This window comes from Puntigrus tetrazona, chromosome 4, assembly GCF_018831695.1.
Source record: "Puntigrus tetrazona isolate hp1 chromosome 4, ASM1883169v1, whole genome shotgun sequence".
NCBI lineage: Eukaryota > Metazoa > Chordata > Actinopteri > Cypriniformes > Cyprinidae > Puntigrus > Puntigrus tetrazona.
This window is the reverse complement of record NC_056702.1, coordinates 7,511,505-7,532,703: the sequence shown is the minus strand read 5'-3', so window position 1 is coordinate 7,532,703 and position 21,199 is coordinate 7,511,505. Positions and strand designations below refer to the sequence as shown.

General features: G+C 39.2%; 3 protein-coding genes across 4 annotated transcripts; 1 reads left to right on the top strand and 2 right to left on the bottom strand.

Annotated features, from left to right (window-relative positions):
• Positions 1–136: 136 nt before the first annotated feature.
• zc3hc1 (zinc finger, C3HC-type containing 1) lies at positions 137–4,367 on the bottom strand. Its single transcript, XM_043237947.1, has 10 exons — positions 4,190–4,367; positions 3,474–3,576; positions 2,976–3,126; positions 2,807–2,890; positions 2,603–2,730; positions 2,371–2,519; positions 2,034–2,286; positions 1,599–1,802; positions 1,068–1,280; positions 137–970 (listed from the first exon to the last, which is right to left on the bottom strand). The coding sequence occupies exons 1-10, from the start codon at positions 4,321–4,323 to the stop codon at positions 899–901; spliced, it is 1,491 nt and encodes a 496-aa protein (XP_043093882.1). The 5' UTR covers positions 4,324–4,367; the 3' UTR covers positions 137–898.
• Positions 4,368–5,577: 1,210 nt separating this feature from the next.
• Positions 5,578–14,512, top strand: klhdc10 (kelch domain containing 10). Of its 2 annotated transcripts, XM_043237121.1 has the most exons (10): positions 5,578–5,882; positions 8,610–8,702; positions 10,849–11,070; positions 11,187–11,341; positions 11,429–11,577; positions 11,673–11,757; positions 11,925–11,991; positions 12,077–12,124; positions 12,204–12,343; positions 12,422–14,512. In XM_043237121.1, exons 1-10 carry the CDS (start codon positions 5,798–5,800, stop codon positions 12,629–12,631), a joined length of 1,254 nt encoding a protein of 417 aa, XP_043093056.1. In that variant the 5' UTR covers positions 5,578–5,797; the 3' UTR covers positions 12,632–14,512. The 2 variants fall into 2 exon arrangements, with proteins under 2 accessions (XP_043093056.1, XP_043093057.1); XM_043237122.1 differs by lacking the exon at positions 8,610–8,702 and having other exon boundaries at positions 5,579–5,882.
• On the bottom strand, positions 12,979–21,163 carry cax1 (cation/H+ exchanger protein 1). The gene is made up of 20 exons (XM_043237120.1): positions 21,015–21,163; positions 19,724–19,879; positions 19,214–19,326; positions 18,972–19,080; positions 18,616–18,732; positions 18,449–18,510; positions 18,025–18,204; positions 17,733–17,918; positions 17,545–17,644; positions 16,974–17,115; positions 16,605–16,788; positions 16,354–16,453; positions 16,158–16,276; positions 16,024–16,061; positions 15,835–15,953; positions 15,608–15,753; positions 15,354–15,448; positions 15,196–15,274; positions 15,006–15,114; positions 12,979–14,917 (listed from the first exon to the last, which is right to left on the bottom strand). Exons 1-20 carry the CDS (start codon positions 21,082–21,084, stop codon positions 14,844–14,846), a joined length of 2,298 nt encoding a protein of 765 aa, XP_043093055.1. The 5' UTR covers positions 21,085–21,163; the 3' UTR covers positions 12,979–14,843.
• Between the last annotated feature and the right edge of the window lie 36 nt (positions 21,164–21,199).

The window sequence follows — 21,199 nt, the reverse complement described above, 5'->3', positions numbered from 1 at the left end:
TTTTTGTACTACATAAATGTGAAAAAGGCACCTCTCCTCTCCTTTTTTTTTTTTTTTTTGTAGGACATCACATTGCATTTTACAAGCCACGTTAGTCAACTGGTGGTGTATCGGCATCATGAAAAGACATACATAGTGAAAACCAGCAAAAGGAAAATGTTTATTAAATTTAGGCAGACATGCACAAGGATAACATGCATGATTGCGCTACAAGCAGCACTTCCAGAGAAAGTGAATCGAAAAACAAAAAATCGTTGGCACTCTTTTCTAAATAAGACATCCGTTTCAGCTGGCATGTGGGTAAAAGATGATCAAAGTAACAAACACCTTTAAAAATGAGTGAGATGAAAACGTTGCTCATCTCATTCACATTTACGGAAGTAAATAAACCTACTTATACAATGCAGAACACACACACACAGACCTGAAAATACTAGTTCTCTTCAGCTAAACTTATGTGAAAAGCACCAATACAACTAACATGTCTTCCAGTGTAGTTCCTGAAGCTTCCCCTAAATTTAGGCTAAACCCTATGAAGCCTCATACAAAGAGAGGCGGCAAGGACTATTTGGCTGTCCATGCGAGGTAAAACGTGTCGGTCACTGGTCTTTTGATGTTCTACTGCCGACTGGACAGGCCCAGATTCAAAACAGTGTGGTAAAGTTACAATTTCTGAGAAGAACTCTGCTGGGCTTTCCTGCTCCGAGCCAAGGTCTTTTAGCACAGGCCGCTTTTGATCCGTATGGATTTACTGTCCCTTTCCCAACCAAACCCAATACTGTAAACAAGACTCACTTGATCAAGAAACACTCTGAAAACCACTCTCATAGTTACAAAAGGACAGAGGACCACTATGACAACAATCACCAAGGTTTCCCAGTCCACCTTCTGAAACGGCTTACTGGGCTGGAGAAGATACCTGCCACTGTCGGAATATCGAAAACACCCTTTTTGATTTGTCATGAGGACCCTGCATATATACACATAAAGAACAAACCAAAAACAAGGCATTAGGGTTACGAAAATGATTACTTTGGCAAAAAACAAAGTTGTCGTATTTGGTTCACCTGAGATGGACTGGCCCCCACTGGACTCAGGCTTCTCTTCATGGATAAGAACAGAGTAAGTGCTGCTTTCCAGCCCAGCTGAGGGAGCTCAGCCTCGCAGCCAACAAAGACAGAGCCGTCTAGATTGCCCTCCTCTCCTTCCACGCTCACCCAAGGACACCAGTCTCTGTGCTGGGCTACTGGGTCAAACACATTTCTGTGCAAGGGCCCTTCCTATAAGCAGAAAAACAAAACAGGCTTCAGTATTTAGATATAACAATGTATTAGTGTTTGTCCAGGTATGTATGCAGTAATATGTGACCCTTCAAAGGGTTACATCATGGCCAGATATTGTCCAATCCTAACAAACCATACATCAACGGAGAGATTATTTAATTTATTCTTTCAGCTTCCTGACAACCAAAATGTATTGAGTAATATAATATCATTCTACAATTATAATAATAGTAATATAGTAAAACATTATAAATATTCTAACAGTAATCATCATTAGTATATTAAAAAAAAAAAAAGATAATAGATTGTCCTTACAGGGCCGCTGGCAGAGGAGAGACGTAGCCGTTTTGTCCTTCTCTGTGGGCTGGAGGGCACATCCACAGTCAGGTTTTCTCCTTGGCCCCTGCTGCGTGTCATGGGTCTCTTGGCTCTGGACAGAGGGCTTGGAAGCTCCTCATGTGGGATAGGAGAGTCCCTGCTTCTGGCGCGGTGCACCAGTGGGGACGGTGTACTCTCCATCTATAAGCAGGATGACGTAGTATAGATGGAATATAACGGGCACTGGCAGTTTAGATTGTATAGGAATGACGCACTTTTACTAGATCCGTATACAGTAGTCAACATTTGAAGTGGATCATAACCTTTCCAAGCTCTCCGAAAACAATATCCTTTTCTTGCTTTAGGACAACTTTGATGAACTTTTATGATCCGCTTCAAATGCTGACCGCTTGAATAATGCGAAACACCCACCTGCTCAGAGCGCGTGGAGTCCTGACTACGCAGCTTCATGCGACATGGAGTGGGGGACTGGGATGGTGAGGGGGGCGTGCCCTTTTCCCCGCTGGCGCCTTGAGACGGAGTCAAGGCGGCGGTAGACGTTGGAGACTGCGGAGGGTTTTCGCTCTCCGAAACGGTCTCCATTTGATAGAAGTTCCACATTCCCACCTTCCTCATGCAGTACGAGCAAGTGAGGATGGGCAGATTCATGGCGTGCAGGGACGGGCTAAAATGGAGACACGGCAAAGAGCTGGGTGGAACAAGAGTTTGGCAGAAAGCTCGCATCAAACGCCACTGGATGGATGTTTACCTGGCCGCCCAACCACACAGAGCTATGATGCACGCAGCCACCTGTACAGAGAGCGGATCTGTGGAGACCTTCAAAGGAGAACCACCCTGCTTCACTTGTTCATCTTCAATCAGCTGCAGGAGGACACTTATTACATCTTCAGTCAAGGTCTGTGGGGAAAAAAAAATAAATAAAACTTATGAATGCACAGAAGAATTATTTTTGGACTTCCCTTTAAAATTAGACCTCATACCATGGCTTTTAGCTGCTCTGGCTTCATAGCAGGCAGCTGCTGCTCTAGGAGGCAAGCGCTCTTGTAACGGTCTAGAAAGGCACTGAGTAATACCGTAGGCTCATTAATAGGAACCATCCAGAAGCGGTCTGAAAAACAAACAACCGCATCGATCAGCTATGTCTGGTTAAGTTTTCAGACTGACTAGAAGACCTCTCAAGATACCTGGACATGGGAAATCTGGCCAGGAACAGAATTTCTCGTGTTGCGTTTGAAGCTGCTGTAGCAACTCCAAAACCCGTCCTTCGTCTGAAAAAGGGAGAATAAATAAATGAATGAATGCGTGCGGATGCAAAATATGGATTCCCTCCAGTAGAAACGGTCAAAAACTCACATTTCTGGAAGTCGAGGGTTGCTTGGATTGATGCACAGAGGAAAGCCTGGCAACTAGAACACTTCAGCATGTCACAGTCTACATTGATCCAGCCGTACCGTGCGCATCTGAGCGGCGAGAGTACACGGGGCTTCCCGGCCCATTTCAAACAGTGGATGTGTTAAGGATAAATTAATAACCATTTTCTTCCTTATTTTAATATATACCCAACTGAAAATGCATGGGGCAAAATATTAGTAACACAGGCTGCCAAAAAAGAACCGTCGGTTCTGATTTCATGGTGACTAAGTCAGATTATAAGGATGCTTTTATTCATCCTAGAGGCGAGTCTAGCAGAGTTGAATCACAATCATCCTGTGAGATTTGTGATGCAACATTTTGAAATCAATGAAGAATCAATGGGCCGAGTTTATGATTAATCCATACCAGGAACGCAATTTATTATGCAACACAAACTGGTCGCGAGCTCTTCACATCAAGCAATACTCAAAAGGATATGGAGTAGGATTCTACCCTGTTGAAAAATGCTTCTTTGTTTGCCGCCTCGCAAGGAGCTTTCCCAAGGCCATTTGGAGACAGCGTGTTTGGATCCTGCTGTGAACTGAGACATGGGAAAGAAAGCCAATCAGCCCGGCGTGTCATGCGCAAACTATTCTGCCAATGTTCCTGTTAATATTTTCCAGGCATAAATGAAACCTAAGTGCCTTCGCAACACTTATTTAAGTCTAACAGGGAAAAAAACATGCGTGCATTGGCCCAAAAACATCCTTCAACCGTGCATCACCCTGCAAAAAGATGCATTTTAAGAATCATTTGGAACAAGATGGTAGACCCGGTCATGCTTCAAAGCCAGCTTGAGGAGCTGGTAGCTGTTTTTTTGCTGGTCTGAGAAGGTCTAGGAGCTAAAAACCAGCTACAGGTTGACAGGCAGATTGGTACCGTGATTTGTTTCTAGTCTAAAGTCTAACTGGTAACTGTTAGTCGTCCTTAGCTGGATGATTTCCCAAGATTCACGAGCAGTGTGCATGAGTTAATGTTTACTTTGGATCATCTCCCACGTTTCAAAACACCACTATTATGTCAGTTCGATTTCCCACCGTTGGTTTACAGAAAAAAACAAACCAAAAAACTTATCCGTTCGCTAAATTGTTCACCGCCCCTTTTTCTTCGCACACTTTTTTTCTTTCTTCCTCTCGTTACAGCGGGACTCTCACCGATTCAACGCGTTGTCTTCCGTCGCGACCCCTTCGTTGAGAAGTTCTCGCACTTTCAGGGGAGACACGAGCGCAGGCTTGCTTTGTTTTTCGCCGTTTTCTGGGCGATTTGCGCGGCTGCCGAGCGCCGCCATGTTCGGTGTCTGTCTCTAAACCCTCCCGCCGCAAGATATCAATTATCAACATTTACACAGTTCCGCCCCCTCCGCAGCCAAATGTAACCGTTTAAAAACGATCTGTCCTGTCTTATTTCGATGACAGCAATCGGTGACCCCGAAATGCTAATATTTCAATTGTATTAAGAGTTTCTTTGGCACTTCTGCAGCGTTACGCCGTAAAGACACGCTCCTGTTTTGAAACCACAAGCGTTGCACCTTTCATTAACATCTTAGTTCAGATAACAAAACTATACGCGTATACAGTTTGTAAATATGGAGACTGAATTGTGAAGTCTTCGTTAGGAGGGTATTGTTTGATACAAACGTGCGTGTGCACTGACAGATAACGTTTTATCAGTTTATGAAAGAGACATCTGTTTTGCTGTGGCGAGTCCAACTCATTGTCATTAGACACTTTCAGCTGAGATGCAAGCTGTTGGCCTTGAGTTGAGCTGGGAACAAAAATAACCACACCAAGACATGCCTCACGTCGGTGTTTGAAGCAGTGGATTTTGAAGTAGAAGAGTGACATTTTTAAACGAAACGGCCTCCGTGGGTGTTTTTTATTTTTATTTTTTATTTTTACATTGCATTGGTGCCTTCTGAAATGTAGGCCTATCTGATGCATTCTCAATATGCAAGATTATTTGGCAAGTTTAAAAATAAATAATAAATGATATAATCTTGTTGTGAGACGTGCAAATTAATCATATATTCAATGCATGTTAAAAGAGAGAGATTTAAGTACCATTCACACTTAAATAAGTCAAAAAATAAGAGACTTGTATTTATATAAGAAATACAGTTCTTACTAACTACCATTTACAAAAACAAAAAACAACTTTCTTAAAAGTTCAGTTTTTGCCTTAGGTAAACGACCCCTATTTTGCTGCTTTAGCGAATAATAGATACACTTAAAATGTGCACTTAATGTATGACATTTGGCGTGCCATTTAGTATAGCATACTTATGTTTTTCTTAACCTAAAATATCAAAGTAGAGTTTGCGTAACACTGAACATGTTCGGGCCATCTTAAAAGTATGACCTAATTTAACAAAACTCTTGTTTTTTTTATTATATTGTATATTATATAGTTTTTTTTATTGGCTCCATTATTGTACAGTTTGACGTTCGTTAGATAGACTGTGGGTTTATTACGACTTTTATTGTAGGACTTTTATTTTGAAAGGCAGTCAAACCGTCCAATTACGTCTGATTATTTTCATAGCTTGTGTTTTTTTGTGGCCATCTTGACGGTTTTCATCAGTGTTTATGCCTTCACGTTCATTTCAAAGGAGATCCGGTTAGGTCCATCTATTTCATTTCGCGCGTCTCTTGCGGGCGAGAATGGGCTGAGTTATGCTCTGCGGCTCGCCTCTGTCTGTCGAAGGAAGCCCCGTCGTCTGCGAGCGCTTGTAGGTGGATGATTTCAGCGAGATTTCTGGAGCGATGTCTGCCGCAGAAGGAGCGCACAGCCCGGACAGACTCAATCAGTTTGAGCGGCTGTCTGGAAGGCCTCCGCTGAGAGCCGCAGGTCAGTGAGGACTCCGTTAACCGCTTGAATTAAGCGCAAAAACAACACCGTTTCCTTTTTTTAAATCTTAAAATGAAGCACAGTTGTTTTATCTTTCGCGTCTCACGCGCTGCTAGGTTAGCACCTAGCGTTAGCCGCGTCGCTAATGGCTTTGTTTTGATTACAAACTCCACAAATTCACGTGCGGTGTAATTGTTTATCTAGTTTTATATTTGTCAAAGGCTGTGCGTTGTAGTTGTCATGTCATTTTCGGTTGTCTATGAAAAAAAGCTGCTTTAAATGAATCCTAAAATGCTTTGTAGTTATTTGTAGCTATCATTTATTTTTGGCTTTAAAGGAAGTGATGGGAATATTCGTTATATCTGCATTTAGCGTTTCCTTTGTTTTTAATCAATAACTTGATCAGCTTGTCAAGTGAAGTGTATGCTCTGCTAGTGTTATAAACTATGGAAGGTGCCAATGTTGATATTAAAATGTATAATAACAGTTGATGCTTTAACTCTAACACATGCACTTTTTCAGATTTGTTTCAGCCTTAAATAAACAAACCTGTCTGCAGCCGTTTTGTTCTCATTGGGTAAATTTGTAACGAAAATATTTGACATTTCTGGATCAAATATTGAAGTTAAATAGCGTTTGACTAAATAATTTCTAATGCACACCAGCAGTAAAAAGAATGGCTGTGGCGAGGCTTTTATACAGGATTACTCCGAGTTTAGCCTAATGTTTATAGTGCAAGAATGTATTTCACTTGGTGGTTTGTTTGGACTGTTAACTAGTGCCACAGATCAGCACATGGGTAAATACACTTCCACGAGTAAATAAAAGCCCAGAGTCTGTTTCAACTCAAAGTCACTGTAAATATCCCACGAGCTCCGCTGGTTTAAGGCATGCACAGCAGTTGTTTCTCTAGCTGCGGTGCATTAAAACAGCGCTGCAATGTCGCTTCAGAACATTCAACGATATTCAGCTGCAATCTAATAGCCTGCAGCTCTTGGCATCCGTATCCTCCTTCCTGTTTATATGTTATGAAAGTCTACGGTGAGCACGTCTTATGTATCTGTCCCGGGCTTCATGGATTACATCAAATGCACAATGTTCATATGCAAAGGTGGTTCTGAACGTGTTACTGTGAGGCTCCTGGGGCGTCCTGCACAATGCACACTTCTTGTCTGGAGGAAGCTGGTTTATTGTAAATGTTTCCCTCAGATAATGTTTTGCATATGGCAATCTTAAAAACCTCAAATCTAACCATGTGACCTGCTTGGTGCGGTAGTAACACCAGAGTGTCTTTGGTAATACGTGCCGTCGTGGCCGGTGGCTTTCGTGTCTCACTGTCTGTTCTCACACTATGGGTGATATATATTTTTTTTATTATTATTTATTTATTTTTTTGACTTCTAACCGCCCAGAAGGCCTTCGCAACTGCAAACATCAGTGGTGTGCAACCATCGTTTGCTTTCTGTGGAGCCATTGGAAACCAGTACTCGCGCTTAAACCAAAGCAAACCAGTTATCGGCGTGTTTGCAAACTAATCTAAACATTGTATTCAGATGTATCAACACAGTACTTTAAACAGGCTCCCAGTGGGCATGGAAAAGCTGTAAATATCAGGTGTGGTTCTTTTTTTGTTTTTTTTTGCAGGCGGGGAAGAGTCATGGATTTAATAAAAATTTTAATATTGCCTACATTTTCTTAATTTCCAAATAATTTTCTTGTGTATGAATTGCTTGTCTCTAAAATGCCTTTTACAAACACTCAGAATTTTTATTTTTATTTTTTAAAGAACTGATAACTTGATGTGGAAACCCTGATTAAATCTCTCTTTAAGTGACAATTTTATATATTTTTATTTAGTTTTTGAAAGATCTTATGTTCACCGAGGCACATTTTTATAGTCAAAGTACAATAATATTGTGAATATTGTTTTCTAGTTGTCTATTAAAGTGCAATTTATTCTAAACATTACTAATAAAAATTGGGATACATTTTATGTTTTGGCTAAATGGAAAATTCTGATTAACGGCTTTATATTAATTTTAAAGATATTTTGTAAACTTGTAAATGTCTCTGTGACTTTTTTGAATAATTTTTTATAAATAGGATCAACAACCAAACCAAAAAAAAAAAATACTGTGTATAATAGCAAAAATAAATACTGTGTTTGGGGTTTGATATATATATATATATATATATATATATATATATATATATATATATATATATATATTTATTTATTTATTTATTTATTTATTTATTCTTTTGTTTTCCTGTCGTAACTTTCCTCTCTTCAGACAGGAGTATTTTTTATGGTACAAATGTGTTTTTTTTTTTTTTTTTTTTTTTTTTTTTTTTTTTTTTTTTTTTTTTATAAATGCACTACCAAATGTGTGTTATGCTGCTTTTACATGCTAGTGAACTAATTAATATATTATGGTCCTTTTAAATCAGACTCTTAATGGGTTTTCTTTGTTTATTGCACAGATTTCTTAAACTGTGGAACAGGTGCAATGGGACGTTTTTATTTTCCCATAGGATGTGATATACCAACTCCCTTTTTTTGTGCATTAGTCTCTATTCCCAAAACCCATTTGTTGACCCCTTCAGTGTTGTTGGGCAGGGTGATTGTCTGTTTTTGTTGTCCTTTTTTTTGCCGTTGTCCTTTTTGTTGTTGTTGTTTTTGTTGTTGTTATTTTATCTGTCTGACTACGGTAATTGTGGTAACAGGCTCTAAGAAGAGAGTTTCCTGGGTACAAGCTCGAAGACTCCTTGGCCAGCCCTGCCCCAGTCTACGGATCCCTAACAGGTTTTTAAGAGAAGGTGGGTAATAGGTGAAATTCACCTTTAACTGAACTTCAGAAAAGAAAACCCACATGGCAAATCTGGAGGCCTCCCCATGCTGTCCCCACCCTCCCTCTCTTCAAAACTGCTTTTCCTCACTGTGGTGTAAAAAAAAAAAAAGACCACCACTCTTTAGCCAGGGCTCTTTCTGCTACGCTTTCTTAGGGGGCAAAGCTGGGGCAGGATGGCTTGGGTGTTAAAAAAAATAAATAAAGTCAAAGTGTTTGTCTGGTTGTGAGAGAGGTGTATTGGTTCTTTTAATTTTTATTGCTTTGTGCCAGTTTTTTTTTTCTTTCCCCCCTTTCCAGTTCCCTCCCATCCTTATTAGCTCATCCCTGTGATGCTTTCAGTCAGATGCAGTGTCCGGGTTTCAAGGCAAATTCACTGGCAAGACATTTGCAAGGGTGAGGTTCCTAGCCTGCACGTGTGATCATAGCGACCATTTTCTTCAACTCTTTTCAGAGGTTAAAAAGCTTTAAGTTTTGTACCCTGAGACAAAGAAAACATGCCAAAGTGTTGTGAAATCTATTATTTTTTTTCTAGGCTTTATAGACAGAATTTTTGAGTGACTCTTGAAGGAACAGCATCCTCTTGAACCGCTGTTTGAAGAGTTAGGATTTGGCACTTCTGTCTGTATCCTATCCTGAAATGTCTGTCTTGCAGAAAGTCACTAATCTGAGCTCATATTCTGGAAGATAAATTCTTCAAACGGTGGTTCGAGAGGATGTGATGTTGCTCCTTCAAGAGTCGCTCAAACATTCGGTCTATAAAGCCTATGAAAAATAATAGATTTCACAACACTTGATGTTATTTTTATTAAGTGAGGGTCATGTTTTGGGATTCTGTACCCAAGCAAAGTCTCTGAGAACCTGACACGGTGCATTTGTGGAGACTCCAGGAAGGTTTCAGTTCTGGAAAAATGATGGCGCCAAAGACTAAATGGTTCCTGATGGATTCTCACCTAATTTCTTGACATTATTCTTAATGATTGTGCATTTAAAACGTGTGTCTTCTCCACCTGTTTTGGACTCAACAAGCATTTCACTGCCCAAAGGTCATTCCTTAACTTTGCAAATTTTATTGCATTAGTATTGATTTCTTCTCATGGGTATTTAATCATTTTTAACTTTTAGTCCGGGTTCAGTCTCTTTCTTGGCTCATTTTATCTGGAAAAAGGGAAAATATGAATAATTTGGAACACCTAAATAGAAGTAGTTTTGACTTTCAGCCTTTCTGGAAAATTGTATATCGCTTATATATGATGAAATACAAAACCAATAGTAGTTAAGATTGCTGTGGTTTGGGAATGGTAAAATGTTCTTGGGGGAAATATGACCGGAATTTCAACTTGCACAATAAAGAAACTGACTTATTTTCACTAAGATGTTTGTGTATCTGTGTGTTTTTGTGGACGGTGGCCATAGTTTTATTTGACACTAAGGTTTCATTAATCTGGATTTGCCAAAAAAAATGAGGGATTATGGGGATTTTAAGTTGTTGTTGTTGTTGTTGTTAATTAAATTTGGGGTCACTTTTACCTGTGTGTATGCTCTGCTTCTGTATATGTATCGTACTGAACAAATATGTGAGGCATAGCTTCGGAGCGCGCTCTTGTATAAGAGATGGAAGGTCATCCGAGGCTAATCCCGATTCCTGAATCAAGTCACTTCCACATCTGTCCATATTTATATCACGTCGTAAAATTCTGTTGCATTTTAATATGAATAAATCTGGTTGGAGATTCATATCACAGCCTCAAGTGTTTATTTCAAGTAGGATGGATGTGGTTGGATTTTTATTAAGAATGAGTGTGTTTGTTTTATACCTCAAATATATCAAAATAATGGCTAAAGTGTTGTAACTAAACAAACTGTTTTTTTTTTCACAGATGACTTTGTGAACGCAAATGCATCTTTAATCACCCATTTTCTTTCTCCTGCTGATGTTGTATGGAATAATTGCTGTTCAAGTCCAGCAGCAAACATTGGATCTAATAATTTTCCGCATCTTAAATCTTTGCTTTTGATGACAGAAACTCAGTGAGGACCTCTCATCTTTGCCACTAACTGAGCTGTGTAGCTATTTAACTTTCTCGTCATCAATAGGCTGCTGTCTGTCTCTGTAGGTCACAGAGCCCCTCCAGCCCGGAGCGGCCATCGCTGTGTGGCTGACAACACCAACCTCTACGTGTTTGGAGGATACAACCCCGACTACGACGAATCGGGTGGCTCGGAGAACGAAGACTATCCGTTGTTCAGGGAGCTGTGGAGGTTTCACTTCGCCACAGGGACATGGCAACAGATCCGTACCGAGGGTTTTATGCCTACTGAACTGGCTTCAATGTCAGGTATGATCATTTAAAAGACATCATTTGACATTGTTTGGCTTGGTTTAGGTTTACCAGCAAGTCAGGCGTTTTAAACCTCTTACCTCACTCGACCGTCTTCTGTGTACACTAAACAGCTGTTTTGCACGGAAACAACCTGCTTGTGTTTGGCGGGACTGGAATACCGTTTGGGGAAAACAATGGAAACGATGTTCACGTCTGCAATGTTAAATACAAACGTTGGTCCCTCCTCAACTGCAGGGGCAAGAAACCCAATCGAATATATGGACAGGTACAAAAGCCTTAAAAATAAATGTATGGGGGTAACGTATAAATGACTTGCGTTGTTGAATTAAGCGAGCTCTGATTTGTTTGGCAGGCGATGGCCATAATCAACGGCTTCCTCTATGTATTTGGAGGTACGACAGGCTACATCTACAGCACGGATCTCCACAGACTGGATCTGACGACACGCGAGTGGATTCATCTGAAACCCAACAACCCTCCGGATGACCTGCCTGAGGAGCGGTAAGTGACTTTTGACCTTTTGTCACTGAACTGATGCTAAAATGTCAGTCTACGAGGAAATATGCCAAACGTCTTTCAAAATTTCCTTTCTATAGATATAGGCATGAGATAGCCCATGACGGACAGAGGATATATATTCTAGGAGGGGGAACTTCCTGGACTTCCTACCCATTAGATAAGGTACATGCCGTTTTAGTCAGTGTTACATAACTTCATTTGTTTCCTGGAACTAATGGGCCTTGCTCGTGTAACTCATACCTCAATTTAAATATTAAATGGATTCATGCATTAATTTTTTCAGAAGATTTAATATAAATGACAATTGTCCACATTTTTTTTTGTATTAGATACACGCATATAACCTTGAAACAAATTCCTGGGAGGAAATCACAACTAAACCTCATGAAAAAATAGGTTAGTAATGCAGTCCTCGACTTGACATCTGACAAAAGAAAGCACATTATTACATGCTTATTCTGTGCCCTTTTTTCCCCGCCAGGATATCCCGCCCCTCGGAGATGTCATAGTTGTGTGCAAATTAAAAATGGTAGGAAGTTAAAAATGTCAACATTTGAATCTGACGCTTTGTAGAGCTCAGTGTGTGATCACTGTTGTTTTCGTGGCAGATGTATTTATATGTGGAGGTTACAATGGTGAAGTAATACTGGACGACCTGTGGAAAATCAACCTGCAGACGTTTCAGTGGAATAAACTACCTGCAGTGATGCCTGAACCTGCGTACTTCCACTGTGCTGCTGTTACCCCGGTCAGTCGTTTACCAAAAGCTTGTTTTACGCGGGCAAGAATCAGTATTCGTTCTAAATGTCTTCTGTTTGGCTTTCAGGCTGGCTGCATGTACATTCACGGCGGCGTGGTGAACATCCATGAGAATAAGCGGACTGGTTCCTTGTTTAAGATCTGGCTGGTTGTGCCCAGTCTGTTGGAGCTGTGCTGGGAGCGTCTGCTCAAAGCTTTCCCACACCTGGCCCAACTTACCCCGATACAGCTGCTAAACTTGGGCCTTACCCAGGAACTCATTGAACGCTTGAAATGAAAAGGCGAGGGAGCTGTGAGCGTGAGAGACAGATCGTGTATGTACTATGTGTGTACCTTTTTTTTTATTTAAATTTTTTTTTTCTCAAGCTGATCATGGGCAGGACAACACTTGAAGCCAGCTTGTGGATGAGAACAGAATCGACTAAGAAACCTATCCTAACACAGCCCGCCTTAAAACCAAAAACTATAGGATGCCTTTTTTTGTTGTTTTTGCTTATGCACCTTTTAATGATTTGAGAGTGAATATAAAATTATAAATTATCCCTCAAAAGGCTCTTTTCTCAAACACTACAGGTCAGTGACCTGAATGAAAGCTGTTTAGTTTTTTTTTTTTTTTTTTTTTTGTTGTTGTCATTTTTCCTCGAGATTGTAATATTGTTATTTATTGGCCTTCAGTAGTGATATTGGGGACGTGTTGAGTTGTTTTTAATTGATGTATCTTAAGTCTGTTTCCTCTCCTGTCAAATAATTATTTAAGTTTTATGAATTACCACACCACGGCATGAATATTCGATCAGCAGTGATGTATTCGGGTTAAATTAGCGATTCACTGTTTGGATCTCTGAACAGACTTATGCAGAACTATTGATCCCTGGGATTGTGATTTAAGGTTTTACTTTAGTGAAAATGGTGCAAAACAGTGTTGAAGAGTTGAATGTTTTAACAAAATGGGTTTTCACAGAGATTGTTGATTTTTAGATCTGCAGTTTCATCTGCACTTAAGGCACAAACACCAGACCAAGTAATGTTTCAACAAAGCTGTACAGTCATAGCAGAGCTGTTTCCCGTGCTTCACCCAGTTTTGTAAACCAATCGTTACATCACTGTGAACAAGGTGCTCCTTAATTTACTTTTAATGCTTTTACTGAAATAAAATGTTTTTCCTTAAACGAACCATCCCTCATCCAAATGTTTAAACTGACACATCGACACATTTAATTGAACTAGTGCCTTTACGGAGCAAGATGTGATAATGTGCTAAATTAAACAAAGCCTTGCTAAAAGCACTTTATTATTATTATTATTATTATTATTATTTCTCAAATTCTATTCTGCAAAACGTTGACCTGAATTTCTAATACAACTAAGATGCGCTTTATAGCACTTGATGCATTTACAGTTAAAAAAAAACACAAAAAAAACGACTTAAATTTAAAACCGTTTGGTCAGCACAATGCTAATGATATTTTGGGCCTTGTGTATATCTGTACAGAAAAACGGATAACCTTCCTGTCATTTAGCAATAATGTAGCGGAGCATCTTTTACTATGCTGACCTAAAAAAAAAAAAAAAAAAACAACCTCTGAATTTGGTCGAAACGCCAAATATATAGCATCTTGAATTCAGAGTTAATGCATTTTGCCTTGTTGGGTTATTGAACCCCTTACAGTTCATGGCCATTTCTTTAACTACACTCATTAGGCACCAGCAATTGATGTAGTTGAGTAAAAATGTTAAAAGATTCATAATTGCTATTATTACACACTCTTTGATTTATGCTGTCGAAGCAACTTCTTTCTGGCATTAGGTCACATACAGGCCCACCACCTGCCATTTTCTTTCTGCATGACTGGATTCCTGTTTGCATGGGTCAGGATTTAAGGGTGCTTTGTCATACGAGCGTCGAGCAGACCGTGACAACTCCACATTCATTTCAAGAAATTATTTCCGCGACAATTTTCACTCGGTCTGCATGGAGTGATGGTCCCTTCATTCGTGTTTTGATTTTTTTTTTTTTTTTTTTTTTTTTAAATGAGGGGTCTCGCTGGACTTCGATTCCTCAGTTGTGCAGCAAATGTTCAAGGTACTCACCGGTTACCTGTAACTTGTGTTCCAGTTGTGTTTGATTGTTGAAAAATTAATAAACTTGTTACTGGTGGTCATGTTGGATCTCTGCTATTCGTACACACAAGTTCAAGGAAAATTCATGAAACGAATACAAAATTTATTAGTTCATTTTAATACATGCTCCATTTAATTAATTTTTTATTTTTTTTTGAATGTAAAATATTTTTACGCATTTAAGTAAACCGTGAAATAGCTCTCGGCTTTTCTCCGGCTCAAAAGTAACAGTTTGCATACTTCACATGCTTGAAAATATTACAATTTCTTTTTTTTTCTTACAGAATAATGTATAAGACAAGAATACACAGAAAGCACTTTACAAACGTGTCAGCAATAAAAGATTAGGAAAAAGCCATTTTTCTTTCTCAACATCCAAGAGGAGCAGGTGCAAAAAAATACAAAGCCAGGAGAATAAGGTACACAACCACCAAAGCCGTTCCTGTCCAAAAAAAAAAAAAGTTATTAAATCACTATTTTATATAACCATGCAGGCTGAACTTATTTAACTGATAATACCAAACACTTACCCTGGAAGTAGTCTGACTTTCCGTCCATAAATATGTAGTTGACCAGAATCACGCTAAAGATGCTTGCCCAGAGGTGTAAATCACTGAATATGAGCACGAATCCAACATCCTTTCGAGAAAAAGAAAGAACTTGTGTCATACTGCCTAACAGAGTAACAAAACCAACTCTTGTTTTTTTAGTGTGACTTACATAAAAAGCATTGAACAAGATCAGTAGCGGTATCTGCAACATGCACACCTGAACTGCAATACAGCTCCCCACTTCCAGGCTAAATGATAACAAACGGCCATATTAAAATGCATAGCGATAGCAGTGAAACATCTATTTTAACACCAAATTATTGCAACCTGAGGCTGATGTTGTTCTGAAGAGCGAACTGGATCCCATTGACTATCTCGGGAAGCTCGGGAACCATGGCCAGTATAGTAACTCCAATAAAATACTGCGACAAAAAGAGATTCATGACATGCAAATATTTGAAATAAAACCAAAATCATTTAAGTCATAAAATAAAATGAATTCCTTATGCAAAATAAATGAAGGGGGAATTGCAGAGAAGTACTTTACACGCTGCTTTATTTAAAGTAAAAGTAAAATCGACCTGTGAGACACTGGCGTTGGAGATGATAGGTTTGATGTGCTCAGTGCTGAGATCAGCGCAGGCTGCCATCATCACCGTGGCCAAAATGAGCACCACTAGCGCTCTCGCTCTAGACCAGTGAACCACTGCACCGTGGTCACTAACAACTAAAGCAAACAGAACAATTAAGACATTAAATAAAAGCCTCCAGATGGGCATAATCCAAATGAAGACCCACAAATACGCACCATGACAGTGGTTATCACTGATGTGGATATCATAAATGTGCGAGTGAGTCTTAAGGGTGAAGATCAGACCAATGAGATACGCGGCAGGCAAGAGGACAGAGATTGTATAGACTAAAGGCCTGAAAACAAAGACGCCGTTCAGACATTTAGAGACTTCGTGCAGTAAAACCAATGTGTTCAGATACTCACTCGATATGACTCAAAAACAGGGGTCGGTTGTTTTCACTCTGTATGAAAATATGAAGGTCATACATTTAACTACCGGCTTTTGCATTATTGAAATATGTTTAAATGGCTCGAATTTTATTAAGTAAACAACGCACCAGGTCATAGTGGCAATTATTACATAAGAAGGGCTTCGTGGCGTTACCAGGCGAGTTGTTACAGCCCTCGCATATAAAGTTTCCATAAGCCTTTGAAAACAGCGTGGGGGCAAAAACACCTGCGGTCAGACAGAGGCGAAAGGTCAGAAATAATTCGTTCTACCTAATGAATACAGGACATTTTTAGCTCTCTCACCTCCTATCGATATAAAAAGCAAGGCTGAGCTGACTCCTGCCGACCTGCTGTTGAACCGCTGCTCTCGGTGTTTGCATCCGCCGATGATCATACAGACGCCCTGAAAAGCGCTCACACAGAATGCAGCCGTTAGACATTATGTAGGGCACGGCACGTGCTGTGTGAGTGGCGGTTTTTAGAGCACACACACACACACAAAAAAAAAAAGCCGCTGCGAAGGGACACACGCATGAACACACACTCGCTCTCACAGGTATGAAGAGGATGCAGCCCAGCAGCGTGCCGGTCAGAGCAGACTTGACGATCTCTGCGTAGCACCCGTTTCCTGCGCGGTGACCCTGCAGCAAAGCTGTGATGTAGAAGGCCATCTCCGTAATCGAGCCGAACGTGGCGTTTACTACCGCTCCCACGGCAAAGTTACTCTGTGCCGAAATACTACGGGGAAAACAATGTTATTCATACAGAATGCACATGTAAATATAATCTTTCTTTTTAACAATTTATTTGAAATAGATTAAGTAAACAAATAAGGACAGTTATGTAATATTAACCATAATATAAAAATATTTTTAAAAAACAAAACATTATTTTAACAATCAAGTTAGGATTTTTGACGTTACCTTGCTATCCCCATCCCAATGTAGTAAGACAATGGGATAATAGAGCTCACTGCTGTGGCAAACTTTGCCTCGGAGCTCACATAATAATTATCTTTGTCCATGTAACCGATCACCAGAGTAATAACAACCAGAGGCAACAGATCTGAATACACGTTTTTAAAGATCTTACCACGACAATAATTGGTGCGTTGCAAAATGTAAAAAAAAAAAAAAAAAAAAAAAAAAAAAAAAGGTAAAAATATTACACTTTAGAAATGTCTAGAAAGTTTACAAGCAATTGCAAAGAAATGGCAATAAAAATAATTAATTTATGCAAAATATTATCTAATATTTAGATATATCTATATATTTTTTTAAAAGTAGCAAAACATTGCTTTTTTAGGGGAAAATAAATTATTTACAGCTTATAGTGTACTATTTAATGGTTATATAATCCTTATGTATATAATTATTTTAATGATTATTTTACACTTCGGTTTTATCATTTTGTCCCACCCTGTATACTTAGCAAAAAAATAAATAAATTGTATAAGAAGGTATCATTTTATGCGAACGAGTTTAAAAAGGATACTGACAGCAAACACATTGATCCCATCCACAGTAAATTTGTAGTAGTACCAGTTAAACGCATGGTAACAGCACAGCAGAACTCTGGTCTCGCAACCTTGTGGCTAAAGAAAAGAGAACATGGCAACCTTTAGTGTAAAAAAAAAAAAAAATGATGATCTACTAAAATGTAAACAGCAGAATAATGCTTACTTTTTTCGCAGTCTGAATTACGACCTCCTCGGGAGGCATGAGCAGGATGATGCTCAAGGTCCTGACGTTCATCTTTGACACCGGGATGGTGAAAACCAGTATCCAGGAAAGAAAGATGGCCAGGAAATGAACCACAGCTAGCAGGGGGTATCCCAAGACCAGCCAAACATACGTACTCAGCCGACACTAGAAAGAAAAAAGTCTTATTGAGCCATTAACAATCCTCAGATTTACCAACCGGTATAATTACGGCCTATCGGCTAAATAAAGCGCTCAGAACTGACAGTCTCACCCAGTAACGAGTCTGTTTTGGAGGCGGTGTAGTCAAAGGGATTTCTGTGATGATCGCGGGAGCGGAGCGCATCAGAGGAGTAGACTCTTTCACCTCCGAAGACTCCTTTATCTCGTCCACCTCCGGAATGGCCTCGCAATGTGGGAATTTTATACAACACTTCCTCACCAAGCTGCTGCTCTGAAACAAGATTTGAAATACGAGACGATTCACATTCGGGGGTCGAAATCGGTGGCGCCGAGTTCTCAAAAGTCAAAATTGATTCAAACGCTGAAAACCTGGACTGAACGTCACGTGCATTGCTGCAGGCGTAAGGGAAGCTCATCTAACTAGGCTTTGCCAATCGAATCAAAAGCATGAAGGCTTTTTTAAAAACACAGCACATGAATAAACGACCTCTGTGCGTTTGAGGAAAGTGACTTACTTTCTGTAACGCCTTTCCAAACGGCCATAAGAAATAACCTGACAGCTGCAAACAGAGCTTTCCTGTCATACAATTTGACAAAGCAGACCAAATCAGAATAAAGTGTCACAATTCAAAAGGACTGGACTATTAATAAAAATGAGTTAACAAAAAGAACCCTCACATACCATACGGGAACCCGGCAATGGTGCAAAACATCAGCAAGCTAACCAAGAAGTAAAATAAGGAGAGCCACCAGCCAAAGAGCAATACATACACCACATTCCCAGGAGTGACCAGTGATCCTAGGAGTAAAAACATGACGGTTAGAGGCTAGAGATTTCTCAGACAGTTAATTCTGGTCACAAACTGATAACATGTGTGAATTGTTCTTTCTTGAAAGGCATGCAAGCGTTTTAAGTTCTTACCTAGTGTAACCATTAATAATCTATAGCAACGACATCAATGCATTTTAAGAGACGTTTGCATGTCTAGTCATTTTTAGGATTATTCATCTAATTTGCCCATTTATTTATTTTCTAACCTGAATGATGTTTGACATAGTTGAGGTCAGAATAAAGCTCCTTAACTACATCAGATCTGTCCTCAATGGGTCGTTCGGTTACATGACTCTTCCATTTCCTGAAACCAAACTGGCATACAGAAAGAAAAAAAAAAAAACAAAAACATTTCCTCCAGTTATACCAAGCGTTTTCTTTTTCTCACTCTGGAAAAATCTCTGACTGTTAAAACAGGAATATTTAATAAGCGCTCATATTTACACACCCTGTAGTTATTGGCAAGTTTGTGCGCCTCCACCTCGTTTTCTGCACGGATGGTGGTTCTGACGCTCGCTTCCTGCCAGACGTCATCTGTGCACCGAGAATGCAGGGAATGCCCTGAAGAAAAAGAAAAAATATATATATTCATTTTAAAAAGTCAGAAATAATTGTTTGGAATAAAACGGATGACTGCTTGTTCTTTCATTACATAGCTAATATTTCTAGCATATCATTTTCACAATTAAATAATATTTTCACACATCTTGCTAATAAAAGTGTTAATCGTAAGCTTATTTGTGCTACATTTTGGAAGGCATTAGTAGTAAAAAGAAAATTTTTAATTAATTTTTTTTTTTTTTTATTTTAATGATTTTAAGTGCAGTTCTGGTTACTATACAACTATAACAAACCTGAAACTTTTGAAAGGTTCATAAAACAAAACAAATAAAACTACTATTAAATTACTATTTTTTCGCTTATGATCTGTGTAGACAGACTATATAAAGAAACTCACTATGGGCCGAGAGGCATTTTGGGGTGTAGTGTCCAAAGTACTGGGAGGTGCATGGGGAAGGAGTATCTGGGATCTCAAGATATGCTCCAGCTACACACAGTCGGTCACACTGGGAGCTACAGCGGCGACCTTTGGGTTCATGGTCCCAGAGGGGCTCTAAAGGTCAAACAGAGAAAGAAATCAATGTCTCGGCAGATTTAGAGGTTTCTCGTGGTCATGAGTCCCCAACCAGTCAGTCTGGAACGAACGAAAGACTCCTGATGGTCACATGAACATCAGTTTCCCACACTACATTAGTGAATCAACTGTGTCTTCTCGCATTGCTAATTGATATTACGACATGAGATCATCAAAAAAAAAAAAAAAAAATCAAAGCAATAAAGCAAACAAAATGAAACTCAACAGTGTACGGTTTTAACTATCATATTTTAAAACAGAGATAAATGTGCCTGATATATGTATAAGAAGTTAAAAAAATAAATAAATATATATAAAAAAAAATAAAAAAAAAAAAATCACAATACTAAATGTTTCCCACAAAAAAAGACACATTCACAAAAAAAGCAAAAAATGTAAATATATATATTTTTTGTTAGATCTAAGCAATGTTGTGATGATATAAGTATGGAAATTACCCTTAAATTTGTGACAGTTAAGAAAACTTTTTTTGGACATCACTTATATTTTAAATTTTGTATTAGCAGGAGAAAAAAAAAAAAACTTTAATCAGTGGCACTGGTAGAACAAGTGAAAACGATTCTTACAGCTATGGCACAAAAATCTCACTACAAATCTGAGTCCTACCTTATTTTTGTTAGATCTGAGCAATGGATTTATGAAAAATGGAAAAGTACGCCAAATTAAAAACAAACACGCACTTAAATATTTTACTTTTCTGCATATCACTTATATTTTGTATTATGTATATTTTATATTTTAACTTTGTATTTAAAAAAAAAAAGCATTAGTCGGTGGCATTTGGTAAAACAAATGAAATCAGTCTCTCCTTACAGGTGTGACACACTCCTAAAGGCCCACTACAAATCAGTGCCTTCTTATGTGTCACCATCCACCAAAACCACTAAATGACGTTAAATTCATAGAACTTAAAATTAAAAAAAAATAAAATAAAGTGCCTAATTTCAACAGATTAGAATTATCACCGGGACCAAAACAAACAAAGCAGACAAGCAAAGAAACAAACAAAAAAAAAAATAACAACACAGTTTTAATGAATGCATATCCAGAGTAAAGTCTCTTCGAGCAAATGTAAGAAAGCTGTGCTACTCGCCTGAGCTCTCAGTGGACCGTCGCCTCCGACTCTCCACATCAGTGGACATCGTGTGTTTGGTGTGCGCCATCCTGCTACGACCGCGCGCCTCCGCCACCAGCTCTTCTGTAGCCGCGGCCTGCGCGCGCCACCGACGCCTGCTGTGAGCGCGCCCGCGAGCTCCCCCTTCTCTTTCCCTTACAATT

Excerpts from the sequence above, each read along its gene's own strand:
- klhdc10 (XM_043237121.1), top strand. The coding sequence starts at position 5,798 with ATGTCTGCCGCAGAAGGAGCGCACAGCCCGGACAGACTCAATCAGTTT. Across the intron at positions 5,883-8,609 it reads GCCTCCGCTGAGAGCCGCAG|GCTCTAAGAAGAGAGTTTCC; the intron begins GTCAGTGAGGAC and ends TTGTGGTAACAG. Across the intron at positions 11,578-11,672 it reads GATGACCTGCCTGAGGAGCG|ATATAGGCATGAGATAGCCC; the intron begins GTAAGTGACTTT and ends TCCTTTCTATAG.
- cax1 (XM_043237120.1), bottom strand. The coding sequence starts at position 21,084 with ATGGCGCACACCAAACACACGATGTCCACTGATGTGGAGAGTCGGAGG. Across the intron at positions 16,789-16,973 it reads ATTGGGATGGGGATAGCAAG|TATTTCGGCACAGAGTAACT; the intron begins GTAACGTCAAAA and ends TTTTCCCCGTAG. Across the intron at positions 15,954-16,023 it reads CTGTTTTTGAGTCATATCGA|GCCTTTAGTCTATACAATCT; the intron begins GTGAGTATCTGA and ends CTTTGTTTTCAG.
- zc3hc1 (XM_043237947.1), bottom strand. The coding sequence starts at position 4,323 with ATGGCGGCGCTCGGCAGCCGCGCAAATCGCCCAGAAAACGGCGAAAAA. Across the intron at positions 2,731-2,806 it reads GCCAGATTTCCCATGTCCAG|ACCGCTTCTGGATGGTTCCT; the intron begins GTATCTTGAGAG and ends TTTGTTTTTCAG. Across the intron at positions 1,803-2,033 it reads ACTCCACGCGCTCTGAGCAG|ATGGAGAGTACACCGTCCCC; the intron begins GTGGGTGTTTCG and ends TCCTGCTTATAG.